This window comes from Dicentrarchus labrax, unplaced genomic scaffold (genome assembly GCF_905237075.1).
Source record: "Dicentrarchus labrax unplaced genomic scaffold, dlabrax2021, whole genome shotgun sequence".
Classification (NCBI taxonomy): Eukaryota; Metazoa; Chordata; class Actinopteri; family Moronidae; genus Dicentrarchus; species Dicentrarchus labrax.
In genome coordinates this window covers 17,910,309-17,925,556 of record NW_026136715.1, presented here as the reverse complement: position 1 = coordinate 17,925,556, position 15,248 = coordinate 17,910,309, and the positions used below count along the sequence as shown (strand labels likewise).

The 15,248-nt window shown below is 40.9% G+C and overlaps 1 protein-coding gene across 3 annotated transcripts in view; it reads left to right on the top strand.

Moving 5' to 3' along the window:
* Positions 1 to 15,248, top strand: part of pex14 (peroxisomal biogenesis factor 14) — a 44,218-nt gene that overhangs the window by 21,294 nt on the left and 7,676 nt on the right. For all 3 annotated transcript variants that reach the window (XM_051425388.1, XM_051425390.1, XM_051425389.1), the window contains exons 4-7: positions 4,322 to 4,447; positions 7,030 to 7,115; positions 9,034 to 9,136; positions 12,778 to 12,875. In XM_051425388.1, the coding sequence (XP_051281348.1) occupies positions 4,322 to 4,447; positions 7,030 to 7,115; positions 9,034 to 9,136; positions 12,778 to 12,875 (413 nt within the window). The remainder of the gene's footprint in view (positions 1 to 4,321; positions 4,448 to 7,029; positions 7,116 to 9,033; positions 9,137 to 12,777; positions 12,876 to 15,248) is intronic.

Genomic DNA, 15,248 nt, shown 5'->3' with positions numbered 1-15,248 from the left:
TTTATGTAAATACTTCTGGATTTTACTCTATATTAACAGCCAGAAATGTCAAAGCACACATAAAATGAAACAATACCATCTCCCGGTAGAGTGGAATTTAAATTGGATTCCTCTTGCTGCCAGTACTTACGCTGGACAGCTGATGAAGGGGAAAATAGGGCCCACTTTGATTGCATGTTGCAGAATCTTTACACAATAATCTCGCTCGTGCATATTATTTCCCAGCACATTTGTGCCCTAATCTGCACTGAAGGATGCCTCTCTGGTTACATCTCCTTTTTTCCAAAGAGATCCTAATAGTGTGGTTTATTTCAATATTCATTGAAAAATATAATTTTCTGTTTTCCTTCAACTGTCAATTTCAGGGTATGAATTGGCAATTATGCAGTCCAATATTTCTAGCTGCCCTTCTTGAGTCCTTGTTGAATATACTGGCTGAAATATTGAAACTTTGTCACTTAGATGTAATATAAATCAAGATTTGAACCCAGAGATGCTTTTTCTTTCTTTTGCAGGAGAGTGGGGAAATGAATTGCATTTAAACTGTCTTGCAGCCATCTTGAAGCAATTTTGTTTCACTTGTTCCTTGCCAAGATCAAGTAAATTTTATTGTGTTTGACTGAAATATAATGTGCGACAGTCTCATCTAGTAAATTGTGCCATCTATGTCCTCTACAATTAACAGATGTAACAACTAAAGAGCATTGGGCCTCATTTTGGCACCACCATTTAGCCCAGACAATTAGCAGTTTCACACATAATTACCAAAAAAATCAAATTCTCAGGACAAAGTCAACAACATTTTCCAGCTTTCAACATGTCACTTTGACCGTGGCCCCTAAACTGACATCACTCAGCCGCTCCCAGATTACCAGCTTCAGTGCAGTTTGTTTGGGAAAGTAAAGCATAGAGAGTACACATACATTATTGCATTACAGGTAAATTCAGCATGTGAAACAGGCACAGTACATTCTCTGTCAGTGAGACATAAATGATGGCTTGACTTATTTCTTTTTTATACCGTCCCAGTTGTTATTGAGTTGAATAAATAATGCTAATAGATTTCACCCTGAGTAGAGGGCCAGTGATCGAGGGTCACAGGGAACACAGGTAGGCTGTTGGTCTATTACCATACCTGCTATGAAGGTAAGGGTAAGGATAAGGTTCATCATCCCGATATTAATAGGATGCTGTTTGTAAGTGGGGTTATGTGACTCACCTCTCGGACAAAAATGACAATGACCAAGGCCTGCATAGAAGGTAAAGGGATTGATGTGGTTATAAATTACTCCACGGCGCCACCTAGCCTAGGCCTTGCCTACTTTGTCATCAGTACAAGGCGATAAAGCAGGGAAATGAGAGGAGAGTCCCCTTTTTTAATACATAAATGAATACTGTATGAGAGTGGTCATTATTTAGGGCATGCTATTTTCAAGCAGTTGTACTGAACCAAATGACATGTAGAATCTCTCTCGCCAGCACAGCATGAGAAACAGGTTGAAGTTGTACTCGACTTCTTAATAACCCATTGACCTCCATCTATTTATGACCCCTGCCATGCAATTTTCTTTCTAAATACGATATTCAAAATGTAAGTAATTTTCACTCAAGGGCAACTTCATAATTCATGCTTTGGAGGACACTGAAAAAGGCATTCACCTTTTACCACCCAAAATATTTTAGTAAGCAATTTTTATAATTGGCTGTCCGGCCTAGGTGCTGACCCATAAAGTCCAGAAGTGCCAGAATTGGAGAAATGGATTTAATGTAAGAGCCTTGCTGCCTCTTTGCCCTTAAAAAATACCCAGAGAATATGAGGCACTGAAAATAGAGCTGTAAATAACCTGACGAGCAATGGGTTTTCCTTTAAATAAATACCGATCAGGTTTATGTTGAAAGACAATAGAAAACGTAGCCCAGATATGCAGTTTACAGTATTTATAGCTGTAATATCGAGGTGCCAGCACCGTAATTTCATGCCCCAATGAGAATGGCAAGGTCAAAGCAAATGCTTTGGCTGAGCATCTGCTAATACGGTGACTCATAAACAGGCACTGCGTGTATCAGGTGCACCAAATAATACAGTATAATGAAATACAGAATAGCTTTCCATTATTGTTCTTTTTTATGGTGTCGTCATTAGGTGTAATTTATGTCTTAAAAAATTCATCTCCCCACAGGTCGATCTGAAATGGGGGTCCAGGGGTCATTCCACAGGTTTTGGAACCCGTAATAAATTTCACAATCCCTTTTTTGTCTTTTCCTTTTATATGTAAAACTCACTTTCACCTTGTTCCCTTTTCTTTTGGATCTAAGAGCTCTTTCATTTGCTGTTGTCTTCACCTCAACAATAAACAGATCAGAGCATACAACACGACTTAGCAAGCTATAATTTGACTAGAAAACTGGTTTAGGAATTTCCATGTATTTTATTTTAATGCATGGTTAAAAAAAAAAAAACCTTTCATTTGCTGCATAAACAACATCAAAGATGTAAACAGCCATTAAGATGTGCATACATTAGGCTTGATAGCAGTCTTAATGTGGCTTATTTAAAAAAGACTTTACATTTCAAGGTGAAAGGAAAAACCTGAAGTATGTTTTTATTTCTCCTCATTCGGTGAAACTGAGATCCTAGCATGTCTCATTCAATAGTCTGCCACCATGTAGTCTGCTGTGGTCAGATGAATCAGGAGTCCAGGGACACATTATTGCTTATTTGACAGTGCAGTCTGACTGCACAAACTCAGCACATGGCGCTCACCACTTCCTGGCACTCAGGACCTGCTGTAGACTACAGGCCGGCCAATATTTGCCTTCAATTATTCAACAATTTTCATGGCCATTTGAAATCCCCGGAGCATTTAAATAGGTGACAGGAGGGACCTCTCATGGCGTAAGCTGTGTGGTAGATTATCAAAGGATTTCTTTATTCTTTTGGGCTGCTGATACATGGATAGGTTAATGTGGGATTTCTGATCAAGGAGTTCAACCTGCTATTCAGATCTGACTCATAATTAAGTCACTTAAACAGATATTCAAATGGGAGGAATCATTGATTAAAAGTTTTTGTTTATATCTTATCCATATTAAGAGATTGACATTTCTGCTTCAGATGTCTAAACAGTTTCTACTGTTAATACTCCACATACATGTTGCTATATGCTTCTCTTGTCAAGACCACCGTGGAGGTCAGTATCAGAAATACTGGGATCTGGTTTGGTGCAGTTACTATTAATGAACATGTAGAGGCATCTCTTAAAAGACTGCAACTGAACCCTTTCCAATTGCTTGATTTCTCTCTAAGGATGGAGGAAGCTTGTGTAAATTCTCGAACTCCTGAGGGAACATTACAAGTAAAAGGCTCTCTTGCAAAGGGAATTTTCTGTCAATAAGCAAGGAAAATGGCTAAAGGAAGTAATGGTAAGATGTTAGTGAGAGACAGACAGACATCTGTTAGGCTACAAAGAGCAATACTCAACATAATGGTATGGATTTTGCAAGGTAAACCATGCTCATCAACATATAAGAACTCATACATACCATTTTTGGTTCTTTGTTTTCAGCTTTTTTCCAATTCCTAATCGTTTGGCCATAAATTAGTTAATGTTGTTTATTAATGTAGTTCATCGAAATTTGTAATTATTTTCCTTTGTTTAGACTAAGATGCTCATTAAAAGATGAAACCCACAGCAATGGCAGCATATGGCGCCTGAAATAAAATCCTTTCTTGCCACAAAAGGAGATGTTCATATTAGATTTTTTTTTCTCCTCCCTTCTGATTCTCCATCAGGGAGCCCTTTGCAATTTAATCATCACTAAAATCATTAAAAAGATCTGAAGATTAAATTATATTGGCATTTGCAAAATTATGTAATACATTTACATTACAATGAAGAAATTAAAATAATGCATTTTCGCTGTCTGGGGTGTATGAAATCTCCACATGGGAAATATAACTGGAGAAGTGGACAGACTCTTATTTTCTTTGCCTTTGGTGGCAGTTAATAGGCTAGCAGAGTTTCAGATTTCATTGTGTGAACCTTTTCACACCATCTTCCTGTGATGGATGTCCCTGAAACAGAAACTCTCCGTGGAATTTTTGAATTATGAAATGAAAATGCATTTTTGAGAAGAGGGTAGGTAAAATTGAATAGCGATTTGACATACTTCCTCTAAATTGTACTTAAAAGATTTGTGGGGAGATTGGGAAGTATTTAAGCATATATTATGATAGCCAAGGAGCCATTTGGTGTCTCCCATTAACATGCAGTCACTAAACCCCCTCCAAATGTCTTAAAGGTGTGTGTCTTGATTCCAGGGCTGACAGATGAGGAGGTAGAATTGGCCATCCAGCGCTCTGGCAGCACAGAAGAAGTCCTGCCTCTGAACCCTGTGGGGCCCCCACATCCACTCCATGCAACTCAGCTGGTTCCTGCACCACACAGTGAGTGCACACATCCTTTTCTCCCCTTTGATACCTGGTGCATATACATGATATTAATATTTATGTGCACTGTCTTACCTGAAAAAAAGAATTTGTCAAGTCTAATTTAAAAGTTAGATCCTTGTCCGTGTTTGCTGTTAGAGACCTTCCCTCTTGTTTTTATTAATTTAAACTCACAAAACAGGATTATCCTTTGCTCACCAAATACTGATCTTCATAAAATGTTACACATATGCAGTATTTGCCTTGATTGTGAATTCAGATACAGGGAATATGACATTGCACAGCAGAAGCTCATGAAGTCTCTTGTCATTCTGCTTCGAGGGGTTCCACCCTGGCAAGACCCCACACTGCAACCTGTATCTTTATTACCTCAGGAGGTTATGAGTGCTGTCCACTGATTTACCAATGCAGAATGAAGTCCGCGTAATGCTTAACCCATATGACAATGATTCCAGATGTATTCCACCCTCATTTATTACCACACTGTCCTTGACTCCACTGGCATCTCATGTTTTGTAATGAAAGTGATGTTGATGGGATGGCCATGTAGTTAGGGAGACTCGTGGCTCTCCGTCCATAGTGGGGGGTTTTATATCAAAACGGCTATAAGGGAGCTGCATAATGAGGTGAGAGCGGGGAGTCTTGTATGGGGGGTCATGCTGAAAAGAGGGGGCTACCTCCCTTTGATGTCCTTGTTATGGGGACGGTGCACGGGGACCCGCATCCATCTCTGTCGAAGTAATGGATACTCTGATCTCTATTTCCACGCGGTAGAAGGACAGGAAGGCCTCCACTGAACCCAATAAATTTGAGAGGAGATTGGAAAAACGGGGGATGGAGACCACAGTTCCACAGCTTAAGTGACCAAATAAAAAAAGGAAGATGGCAGAGTGGAAGTGGTAGAGGAAAAGGGAGAGACAGAGGAAGAATGAAAGGTCCTAACGGGGGGGAAAAGAGCAAGTGAAGACCCCTGGTGATGCAGTGAGGCTTGTTCAGGGTCAACCACCTATCCCAAGGACTCCCAGGCCTTTCAGAAGCACGGTATTCTGGGATAGGTGACAGTCTATCGCAGCTATAATGTTGATGAAGACCCAAATTTATGTGGTTACCATATGGATGCTGGAGAATGATTCAAAAATTTCGATACAAAAGGTTATAGGTTCATCCCTGAATGCGGCAGCAGCGATGAAACGTGCCCTTGAGTGAGGAGAATAAAATAGCATTCACCTTGAAAATATACCATATAGTCCAGTGTGACAGCGGGTCTCTCATTTTATTTGCATGTCAAATCACACAAGTGGTAAGGCACAAGATCAATTTGGTTTACTTACTTCAAGCCAGTAAACATGTACCACATAACCCATTAGATGAAATCAGACCTGTAATAGAATATCAAGGGTGTACTTTAGTGGCCTAGCCTCTAATAATTTCCTATTCATTTGGGCCCCATCAGAGGAAATAAAAGAAAAACTTATACAGTATATTTCCTTCAGACCTGTTTGTTTAGTGACATTTTCAGTTTTATGCCTCTCTTATGTGGGGAATTTCCACTTTGACAGACAGTTGGCCTACCAAGATGACAGCTTGCACAATGACACACTTTCACATTATCTGTCACTCAGCAAGACAGTCAACTTCTACACACACACAAACACACACATGCACTTACCTTTTCAGTCATTTAAAGGTTTATATGCAGACACTGTATTTGGCCCTTCCCCAAAAATAAGTGGAAGACAATGGTGTGCTTTCTGGAAGAGCAGGATAGAGAGTGCTTGTTTGCTCTGTGGACTTACCCTTTGTCGTTCATACTATTTGCTTAAACAGATAAATAGATATGATTATTATATGATGATGATTGTAACATCCCAAATAGATAAATTGCATTGCATTGTGCTCATTAAGTGTACACGTACATTTCTAAAACGGTGTACAGTTTCTTTCTCTTAAAGGACCACACCAGCGGTTTTGCATTTACTAAATTAACTACAAATTGTGTATGCTTAACATCATATCTGATAATTCTGCAAACCGTGTTGCTGAATGAATGAATGTATTTTGTATTGTGTTGCAGGCATCCATTAGCTTCCATCCATTTCTATACAGTAAATTAATTAGCACACTCTTAAAACTTGCTTATCAACTACAACAAATTTACATTATCACAGTGAGGTAATGCAGTGCAGACTTTTTATACCAATCTGCATCTAAACTGTGCAACCACACAATGATTATGTAACACTGACAAACAAACGGATTCATGGACTACAGTGTTTCAACTAGGATTTTTTTTAGCAGTGGGGGCAGGCCCGTCCGAACAAAACAATGACTGCCTGGAATGGTAAAAAAAATAACATTGAAAATCAAGCATTCAAAAATACTCAAAAATGTTGTGTATTTGATTTATTGATGATTTAATACCTTGGTATGGTTCTTTAGGTTTTGTGTCACAGTATGTTCACAGGTTAATGTACTTAATGTGCCAGTGCTAGAAGCAGTGTCTCCAGCAAGTATTTCAACCACATTATCAGTCTCCAAATCAGTATTTTACTGTGTTCAAGTGATTTATCCTCTTCCAGGTCCAACAGGCTACAGATGGAGAGACTACGGTGCCCTGACCATCCTTATGGTGGGCATGGCCTTTGGCTTTCATCAGCTTTACAAAGTAAGTTACACCCTGTTTCTCTCCATGTTTCCTCACTGACTTTGTTAATGTTTCTCTAAAATTTGGTATACACATTATACTTTGAATCCTAAGATCTGTCGGTACTGCCTCTCCCTGATATTACATTTAAATTGGTGGGCTTAGCAAGTACATCAGTTTATGATGAATTATGGTGCTAGAATAGAAGGCGCCTCTGCAGTATGCAACATCACTCTGGTCTTGTTATTAAAGCAACCCTGCTTTACGTCAAAGCATGATCTCATTTAAACTCCTTCTTTTTAACTTCTCCTTTCCTCCTCCTTTCAGATATATTTTTTTCCTTTAAAAAATATAGTTGCTAACACAGCACACAACCATTTTTTTGACGTCCCACCTTCTAAAAATAATCACCCTGGGTTTTATCGGGCTTAGCAGCCCTTGAACATGAGCTCATGAGGCCCCTTGTCCCCGGTGACATTAATCCCATAGTGGTTGTTAGTAGTAGTCTGAGTGGCATGTGGAAGCCATTACTCTCGTTTTAGAGGAGGACAGGAGCTCCAGCAGTAGTTCTTGGCCTAGATGACAGGCCGTTCTCCTCTATGTGTGCATGAGAGAGAAAGGGAGCGCGTAGCATGTACATGCATATGCCTACCTGACCCTGTCTACCTTTTGTAATGCTGTACATGCACATTCATGGTCTCCTGTCCCTTATTCCTTTGTCCCTATGATCTTTCACTGATGAAAACACACACTATACCAGTCCACTGTTTCCTTCATGCAGCAGGGTTTGCCAGCCACTGGTCGTCTGGGAGGTGGGATTCCCTGGCGGGACGGCACAGGTTGCTGTCATGTCACTGGAGCGTAGCGCCAGTCGCACCATATGTCCAGGCTTCTGCCCATACTTTATTTATGTTATGGTGCACCTTGTAAACACCACACTCCCAGCAACCCACTTATTAATTACCACGTGTTGACACTCATTTAATCTTTTTCTCTAAAAAGTGTTTATTACTTGCGCTGGTGTGGCTTCTTGCCACCTGAGCTGGAGAGAAAACCCGGCTCGGGCAGCAGATAGCTGCAAACCGGCTGCCACAGATTAAGTGATCATTATTCAGCCTTAAAACTAAAAACAAATAAATTATGATTTTGAACGCAGTTGAGTGGTGCCGTCCAGGGTCACATGGACATTGATTTTATTTGGTGAGCTTGCACTCCACGCACACATGTAAGGGATTCAGTGAGATGCTCACAAGCTGCGCATCTGGTTAACACTCACACTGGATAACATGTCCTTATTTGGCTGTCAGACATACATATCATTTTGGTATAGTTCTGTTTATTCAGTGGCAGAGAGACAATAAACAACATCACATTGTTTTGGCTTTTGGACTATTTTCAGTGTTCACCACCATGTTTTTCCCAGTAGGCCTCTTGCTTTTTACTGTCTCTTTCTGGGTTTCATTCATTTATATTGCTGGAAATATGTTTTAGGGCTGCAACCACTTACTTTTATTGTAGATGAGTTTGATTATTTTTATATATTTACAAATTAATTGTTTCTCAGAACCCAAATTTGCAACTTCAGATTTCCTTTTTCTAGAGTCCAAGATATTTAATATACAATGATATAAAATAGAGAAAAGCAACAAATATAGAACTATATTTGACATTTATGTTTGATAACCTAACTTAAATGACTAATTGATTATGAAAATTGTTGATTGACTTTTAAATCTACTAATGTTTCAACAGGAGAAGTTTTCTTTGCTGCATAAATGCATTGCGCCTAATCAGGCCATTTAGACAATGAGACACTTGTCCAATAAAACAATGCATTTGACCCTCCACCGCCAAGTCTAGGTGGCCCTGTCTTTTCCTCATCTTTCTACCCCTTCTCACCAGAGAGAAGTGTAATATTGTGCCATGCTTTTAATTGCAGAAATACATCCTTCCCCTCATTATGGGCAGCCGAGAGGACAAGAAGCATCTGCAAAGGATGGAGAGCAACATTGCGGCAATGAGTGGCACGCTGACACAGACAGGTGAAGATTAATATCTTCATCACTTTCTCCCTCCTTAACATTTTCCCTCATTTATCTGTCGCCAAAATCGGGGGGCCCCGCACGTTTTTAACAAATGACGCTGCTGTCATTTCGCTTTAATTTGAAATTGCTTGTTTACTGTCAGGCTCGGGCTCAATTAATTACGTTTCGCTGAAAAGCTCTTAACCTCGGAATATTAATGAGGAGTTGGGAAATGACAACTTTTCTCCCCCACCCCCCGCCCATCCTCTCTCACTCCCCCCTTCCATCCATCTCCCCCTGCACCAACCTCACCCCCCATCCAAACCTCCACTGCCATCATCATCATCCACCCTCCTCCCCGTAGGTGGCGAGAAAGTTCATTTTAATTTTCTGTGCATGTATGTGTATTTGCGCGTGAGTGTGCAGGATGTGCGTGCGGCGTGGCACTGTGTGGCGTCTGGGCTCAGCGCTGGCCCTAGTGTGATTAAGTGCACGGTGACAGGTGCGGCTCCCATGTTGGACAGGTGAGGAATCTCAACCTGGCTGTCAGGCATGGAGAGAGAGAGAGAGAGAGGCAGGGAGAGAGATGCTTTCCTAGCTCTTTGTCAGTATAATTAAAAATCCAGGGAGGCGTAAATGAGAGAGGCACTCTGAGAAAGTTTGGTCTCGTTAGCAGTAGCGTTGAACTGGAGTGTGTTTTCACCTGAAAGGTACCAATCCCTATTAGAGAGAGATGGCCCAGCAGAAATAAAGGAAATGACAGTTAAAAAAAACAGAGCTTCAATGGCATATTTCATAATTTAGGTCCTTGTTTAACTCTTTTGTTTGAATTATGAGTTGGTAATTCAAAATGTGTATTTTAATCAAATTAATTTGTATGAGTATGTGCACCTGTCTGCAGGAGATATCAAAAAAGGTCAAAACTTTATGCCATAAACTTTAAGATTAGTGTGTTACTAAAGCAAACTGTGTGAGTTACCATCATGCCTGTGGTTATTGGGGTTATGATATTTAAAGAGACAAAGAGGAGCCAAAACAAATGTTTTCTTCACAGGCTGCTCTTTTAAGTTGAGTCATGAATACAACCTTGTCAGTTTAAATACAAGCATCCTTTGTTTGATTGTCCCTTCGTCTCCAAATTAAAACAAATGAAGTGTTTGAGTTTATAGCGCCTGTCACGGACCTGCATAGTGTAGATGAAAATATGGCTGTTATCATTTTATCCAGTCACACCCATGCTATTGTTTTCTGGCTGGCTAAGGTAGGTGGAGGACAGCAACTGTGTGAGATCGCGTGTGAGGCCTGCCACTCGGAATCTGATTAACAAATATATGCTCTTTTATGGTCATTTTCTCCCAACTATGCAAACACATTTCCTCTGGCTATTTCACTGCCCATTCTTGTTCTACTTATCACTTTTTGGAGATTTGCCAGCTTACAAACCCTGTTTTGTTTGTCGGTGGAGACAGGATTTTACAGTAAAAGTCCTCCTGTTTTATGCAGCAAGTAGGTGAGACTCGGGGGGGAACTAATTTGCTATGACTGCAGTAGCCAAGCTGCTATTGTAGTTAATGACTGTTGTAGTTAACAGTTGGGGAGAGGGGTTGCAATTACACTGAGAGTTTTCTCCCTCTGCTTTCCCTTTGTCTTCCTTTCCCTTTCCCTCTCACTCCCTCTCTCCTCGCTGCACTGAGTAATAGCGACCAACTGCCTCGCTGCTGCCAATTGCTTGAACCCCCTTTTGTTAAAGTTCATGTATTTCTCTAGTGCCGGGCGCAATGAGGTGATGTATCCTTTTGAATGGGGACCACATTAGTCTCTCTCGCCAGCCCCAGCTCGAGAGTAGGGGCCTTGACTCCCATTATGATTTGCCTACAACTTCACACAGACAATTAATGAATGGATCTTGGAACTACTTCAGCGCACCCAGGCTGTAATGGAATTGTGCGGCTGTTTGGGCACTCTTTGTCGGTGGGAGCCATATTGGTGACCAGCTGGCCATTAAAGACAGAGACAGGCCTGGACATATGTAGTGTACATTATATCGAGGTATTTACTGAATAATTTACTGAATACACAATGTGCACCCTCCTCACAGCAGCTGCAAGCCTCACACATCATCTTGTCTCCAATTCTCTCTCTTTCACACACACACTCACACACACATATTGCCGCTACAGCCTCCTTCTGATTCATGCCTGGCCAAAGTCATTGACTTCATTATTCTTGGCTTCATATCTGTGATAACTGGGGATAAGAAGTTAAGCATTTTTGTCAAGTGTCTGAACAGTACAAAGGAGTCAACTTTGTGGAGAGACATGAAAAGAATCGGACTATTTGGCTGAAGCGGCTGAAAAAGTGGTGCCAGTGGTAATTCAGGAGGCACAGCATCACAGGCTGGCAGACTGACCCACACATCTGGATAAGCTGTTTTGTGGCGAGGTGGAATCAGAGACTAATAGGGCAGCTCTTGGTTTAGCATGCACACCCTGTCATACAGTAGTGACACCTTTTTTTTTAAAGCAGGGATGGCCGTGCTAATTAAGTTTTATTAGAGTCTTCAGAAAGGCTGGTCACACTCTAGATCACAAACCGACTAACAAACTCAAACTGTTTGCACAATGGTCTTTGGCCCCCACCAACGATCCTGCTCCAACTCGTATCCCGTAGGATTCTGCAAGCATGAAAAGATCAAATGTTTCAGCACCCCACCTATATTGATACAACTCCACCCATTTAAACACAGGTGTCGCTACAAGATATTAGCTTCTTTGAAAGATCAAATATTTTGTCTGTGTTGGTTTTTTTCAAAAGAAGCACAGCCTCCATGCCGGGCTCTGTCTTTTGTCCTGGCCCGGGTTAATGTGAGAGGGTTCTTTACATCCCGTCCAGCCGGCTGCAGCTCAGGCTTTTAACCATTGGCCTGACAACCTCAGCAGTGGACCGCCACAATATCTGTTGATGTTAATCCTATTAGGCTTGATTTAACACTTTACACGCCCATGATTTATATGAATGTTTATTGGTTTTCTGTAATATAATCAGCTCGGGGAAACTTAATGCATTGTTTGGTAATACACGCGTGACTGGAAGCAGGGGGCAACAAACTGTGCCCGGTGTTATTTGAAATCATACACCCTCGTCCAACACCAACACTTGAACTAATTCAATCTTCAAAGTCAATGGAAAAAGAACAATATTTATTAGGATTAGGAGGGACATTTTGTCTGGCAGCCTCCTCCCAAATGAGAGCCTTGTTTTTTCCTTTGTTGATCGTTTGAGGATTTAAGATGCATTAGAAGGCAGTGTCTGGGTGGATAATGGAAGGTTAGAGACTGTTATTTGATTTAAGTTCAGGCACTAGAGATTAATATCTCCATCCTATGTGCCTCCCCCCCTTCACACCCTCTACCCCCAGCACCTCGGACCAAAAAGCTGCGACTAAAGTTACCGTGTATTAGCTGTGATTACAATTCTTAGAGGACAGCTTTGATCAGTGTGACACAAGTTGAGTCTCATCAGTTCTGTCATCGTCTCTGGAAAGAAAATGTTCAGTTCTGTGGCACCTAAACACCCTTAACAGACAGTCTGACTTCCTCTTTTTATGTTTGTTTGAACTGTGCTGAATTTACCGTCTGTTATTCTGCTTGTTTTCACAGTCAGCCAGCTGCAGCAGACCCTGGCTTCTGTGCAGGAGCTCCTGATCCAGCAGCAACAGAGGATCCAGGAGCTCTCTCAGGAACTGGCTGCAGCAGAGGTAGATACCACCTCATCAGAAACTCAGCACCCTTCACTTACCAAATAATTTGCTAGAATATCAGGGATTTCTCTGAAACCTCTGAGATTCGACCTGTTTATCATTAAAAAATTATTTCTTTTAGGCATCACCTTTCACTGGTTTTACTCGTCAACCACAAGATTTTAGCAGCTTTTATTGTAATTGAGTTAAAGCAGATTTTGGCGCATTGGTGATGCTCCAAAATTTGGTTTATCAAGTCACACCTGTTTGTTTGAAAACACCATCTAACTTATTCATTTCACTAAATGACATCTTTGTGTAATTATATATTTACTGCAAACTAACAACAATGAGATGAAACAACTTTACAAAGCCGTCAATAAGTGCGTCTTTGCTGCAGATTGAACATGAAAGTTACGGGCTGCACTTTTAAGGTCTGTTATGTATGATTGATGTTTTTGAGGAAAGCTAGACAGGCAGTAACTCTGAAATTACAGAAGAGCTCAGTAAATGTAAAGTTGCAGGTTGAAATCTCCAGATTGATGAGGAGAGAGAAAAGGTTTCTCGAGGCCTCTGTGTACTAAAATCTGTTGCGCTGCCTGAGTCATAACTACCCAAGACGGACAGTCTTATTATACTGTATATCATCAGAACACAAGCTGCAAAAAAGTATGGTGCATCTCATCATGGGACCATAATCTTTAACCATATTGTCGTTCCTCTTCGCCTTGATTTTTATAGACTGTGTTCATAATCTACTCAGAATTGTAAGTGTTTAGGTGAATCGGACTGAGTGATTGTTCTAAAAACTTATGTGCAGGGATGAAATGTTGCTTGCTTTTTATAACGGTGCTCGTAAATCGCTTTATGATCTCTGGGCTCTAAAAAAGTGCCTTGGAAGAGACAATCTTAGACAATGTTTTATGTCCACAGCTTGTTAAGCACATGGGTGTTTCACTGTAGCATCTGGATATCGCAGGAAAACATATGCGGACACATCTGCTTCGGCACAAACGAGGAAGAAAAATATGAATCTCTTCCCTGGACGAGGTTCATCAAAACCTTACAAGTAATAGCTCATTTTGTGCTGTTTCAAGTTCTCAGCGGCACAGTCTCTCTGAGTGGTGTCAAAGGCAAATCAGTTTGTGAGTACATGGGAGCGATGATCAGATTTGATCCCATGTTGAAACAGAACTGTCTAAGGTTTTCTGTCAGGCAGGCTGTAGGCCCACTTTAAACAATGAGCTCCCTCCTGCTTAAAGGGACAAGGGATGTTTTTTCTTTTCAGTCGTCATCTCCAAATCACAGATTGGATTAAAAAGTGTCTACTTCATTTGCTATGAGTGCCTTGTTGGACAGCGGTAGTGTATAAAAAGTATAATTCACATCAAAACACCCATTAAACAAATCATAAACTCTGCTTTATTGCTATAGTGTTGATCTTAAATTTTCCCTGCGAGTCGGCACAAGGCCCTCTGTTGTCTCAGGCCATGGGGGAAATTGGGAAATTGTTTTCAGGTCCGGGATGTGTGATGAGAAACACATGTTGGAGCTGGTGAGCTACTTATCATTCACCGTTTGCGGCGTTCTGGGTTTGCCTCACCACGCCGCTCGAAGTGCGCCACGCTTAGCAATTATACCTCTCAACACGGAAATGTGCCTTTAACCCGAAACACATGGAGACTTCTGTTTCCTCAGCTGCTAAGTAAACATTTCTCGTAGTTTGGAAACCACTCAATTGCGGAGTGCGTTTACTGTCCCCAAACTGGGGACCTCATTATGGAAGTGAGTTTAGACCGACTGACTCATGTCCACACGCACACGCACACATACAACACACACACAACACAGAGCACATGCTTATGCTGCACATTTTCAGACTTCAGAAGCTGAGACAGTTCCTCTCTTTTTCACTATTTTCTCAGTTATCATGACTTAAAAGACATGCTGCTGTATTCTACCCAAGGAGAATACAGTTAAGGATAGATTTGCCTTAGGATGATTCATTCCTGATGTTAAACAGCCAAGTCTATTTCTGCTCCATTATCATTACAAATCTGCCTGTTAACTGTGTTTGCTCTGCTGTCTCAACTCACTGATCGTTCTCTTTATTAGTGGATACTACATAGAAGATTAGAAACCGCCTCCTTGCTTGTGCGAGACGAACTGCCAGTGGGAAAGTGCATAAATAGAGTGAAATCAATTGCACTGTACCAGTGTTTCCACTCAAAAACACTCCTCTGGGGACTTCCTTTTGAAACTAATTCCATCATAAATATACATGCGTTACACGAAAACACACTGTCTGCCGGCGGAGTAACTGTGAATTAATTTGCCTTCAGACACTCTTAAACAAGGCTTGTTAAAGATCTTATCTTGTTGCTAATGGTC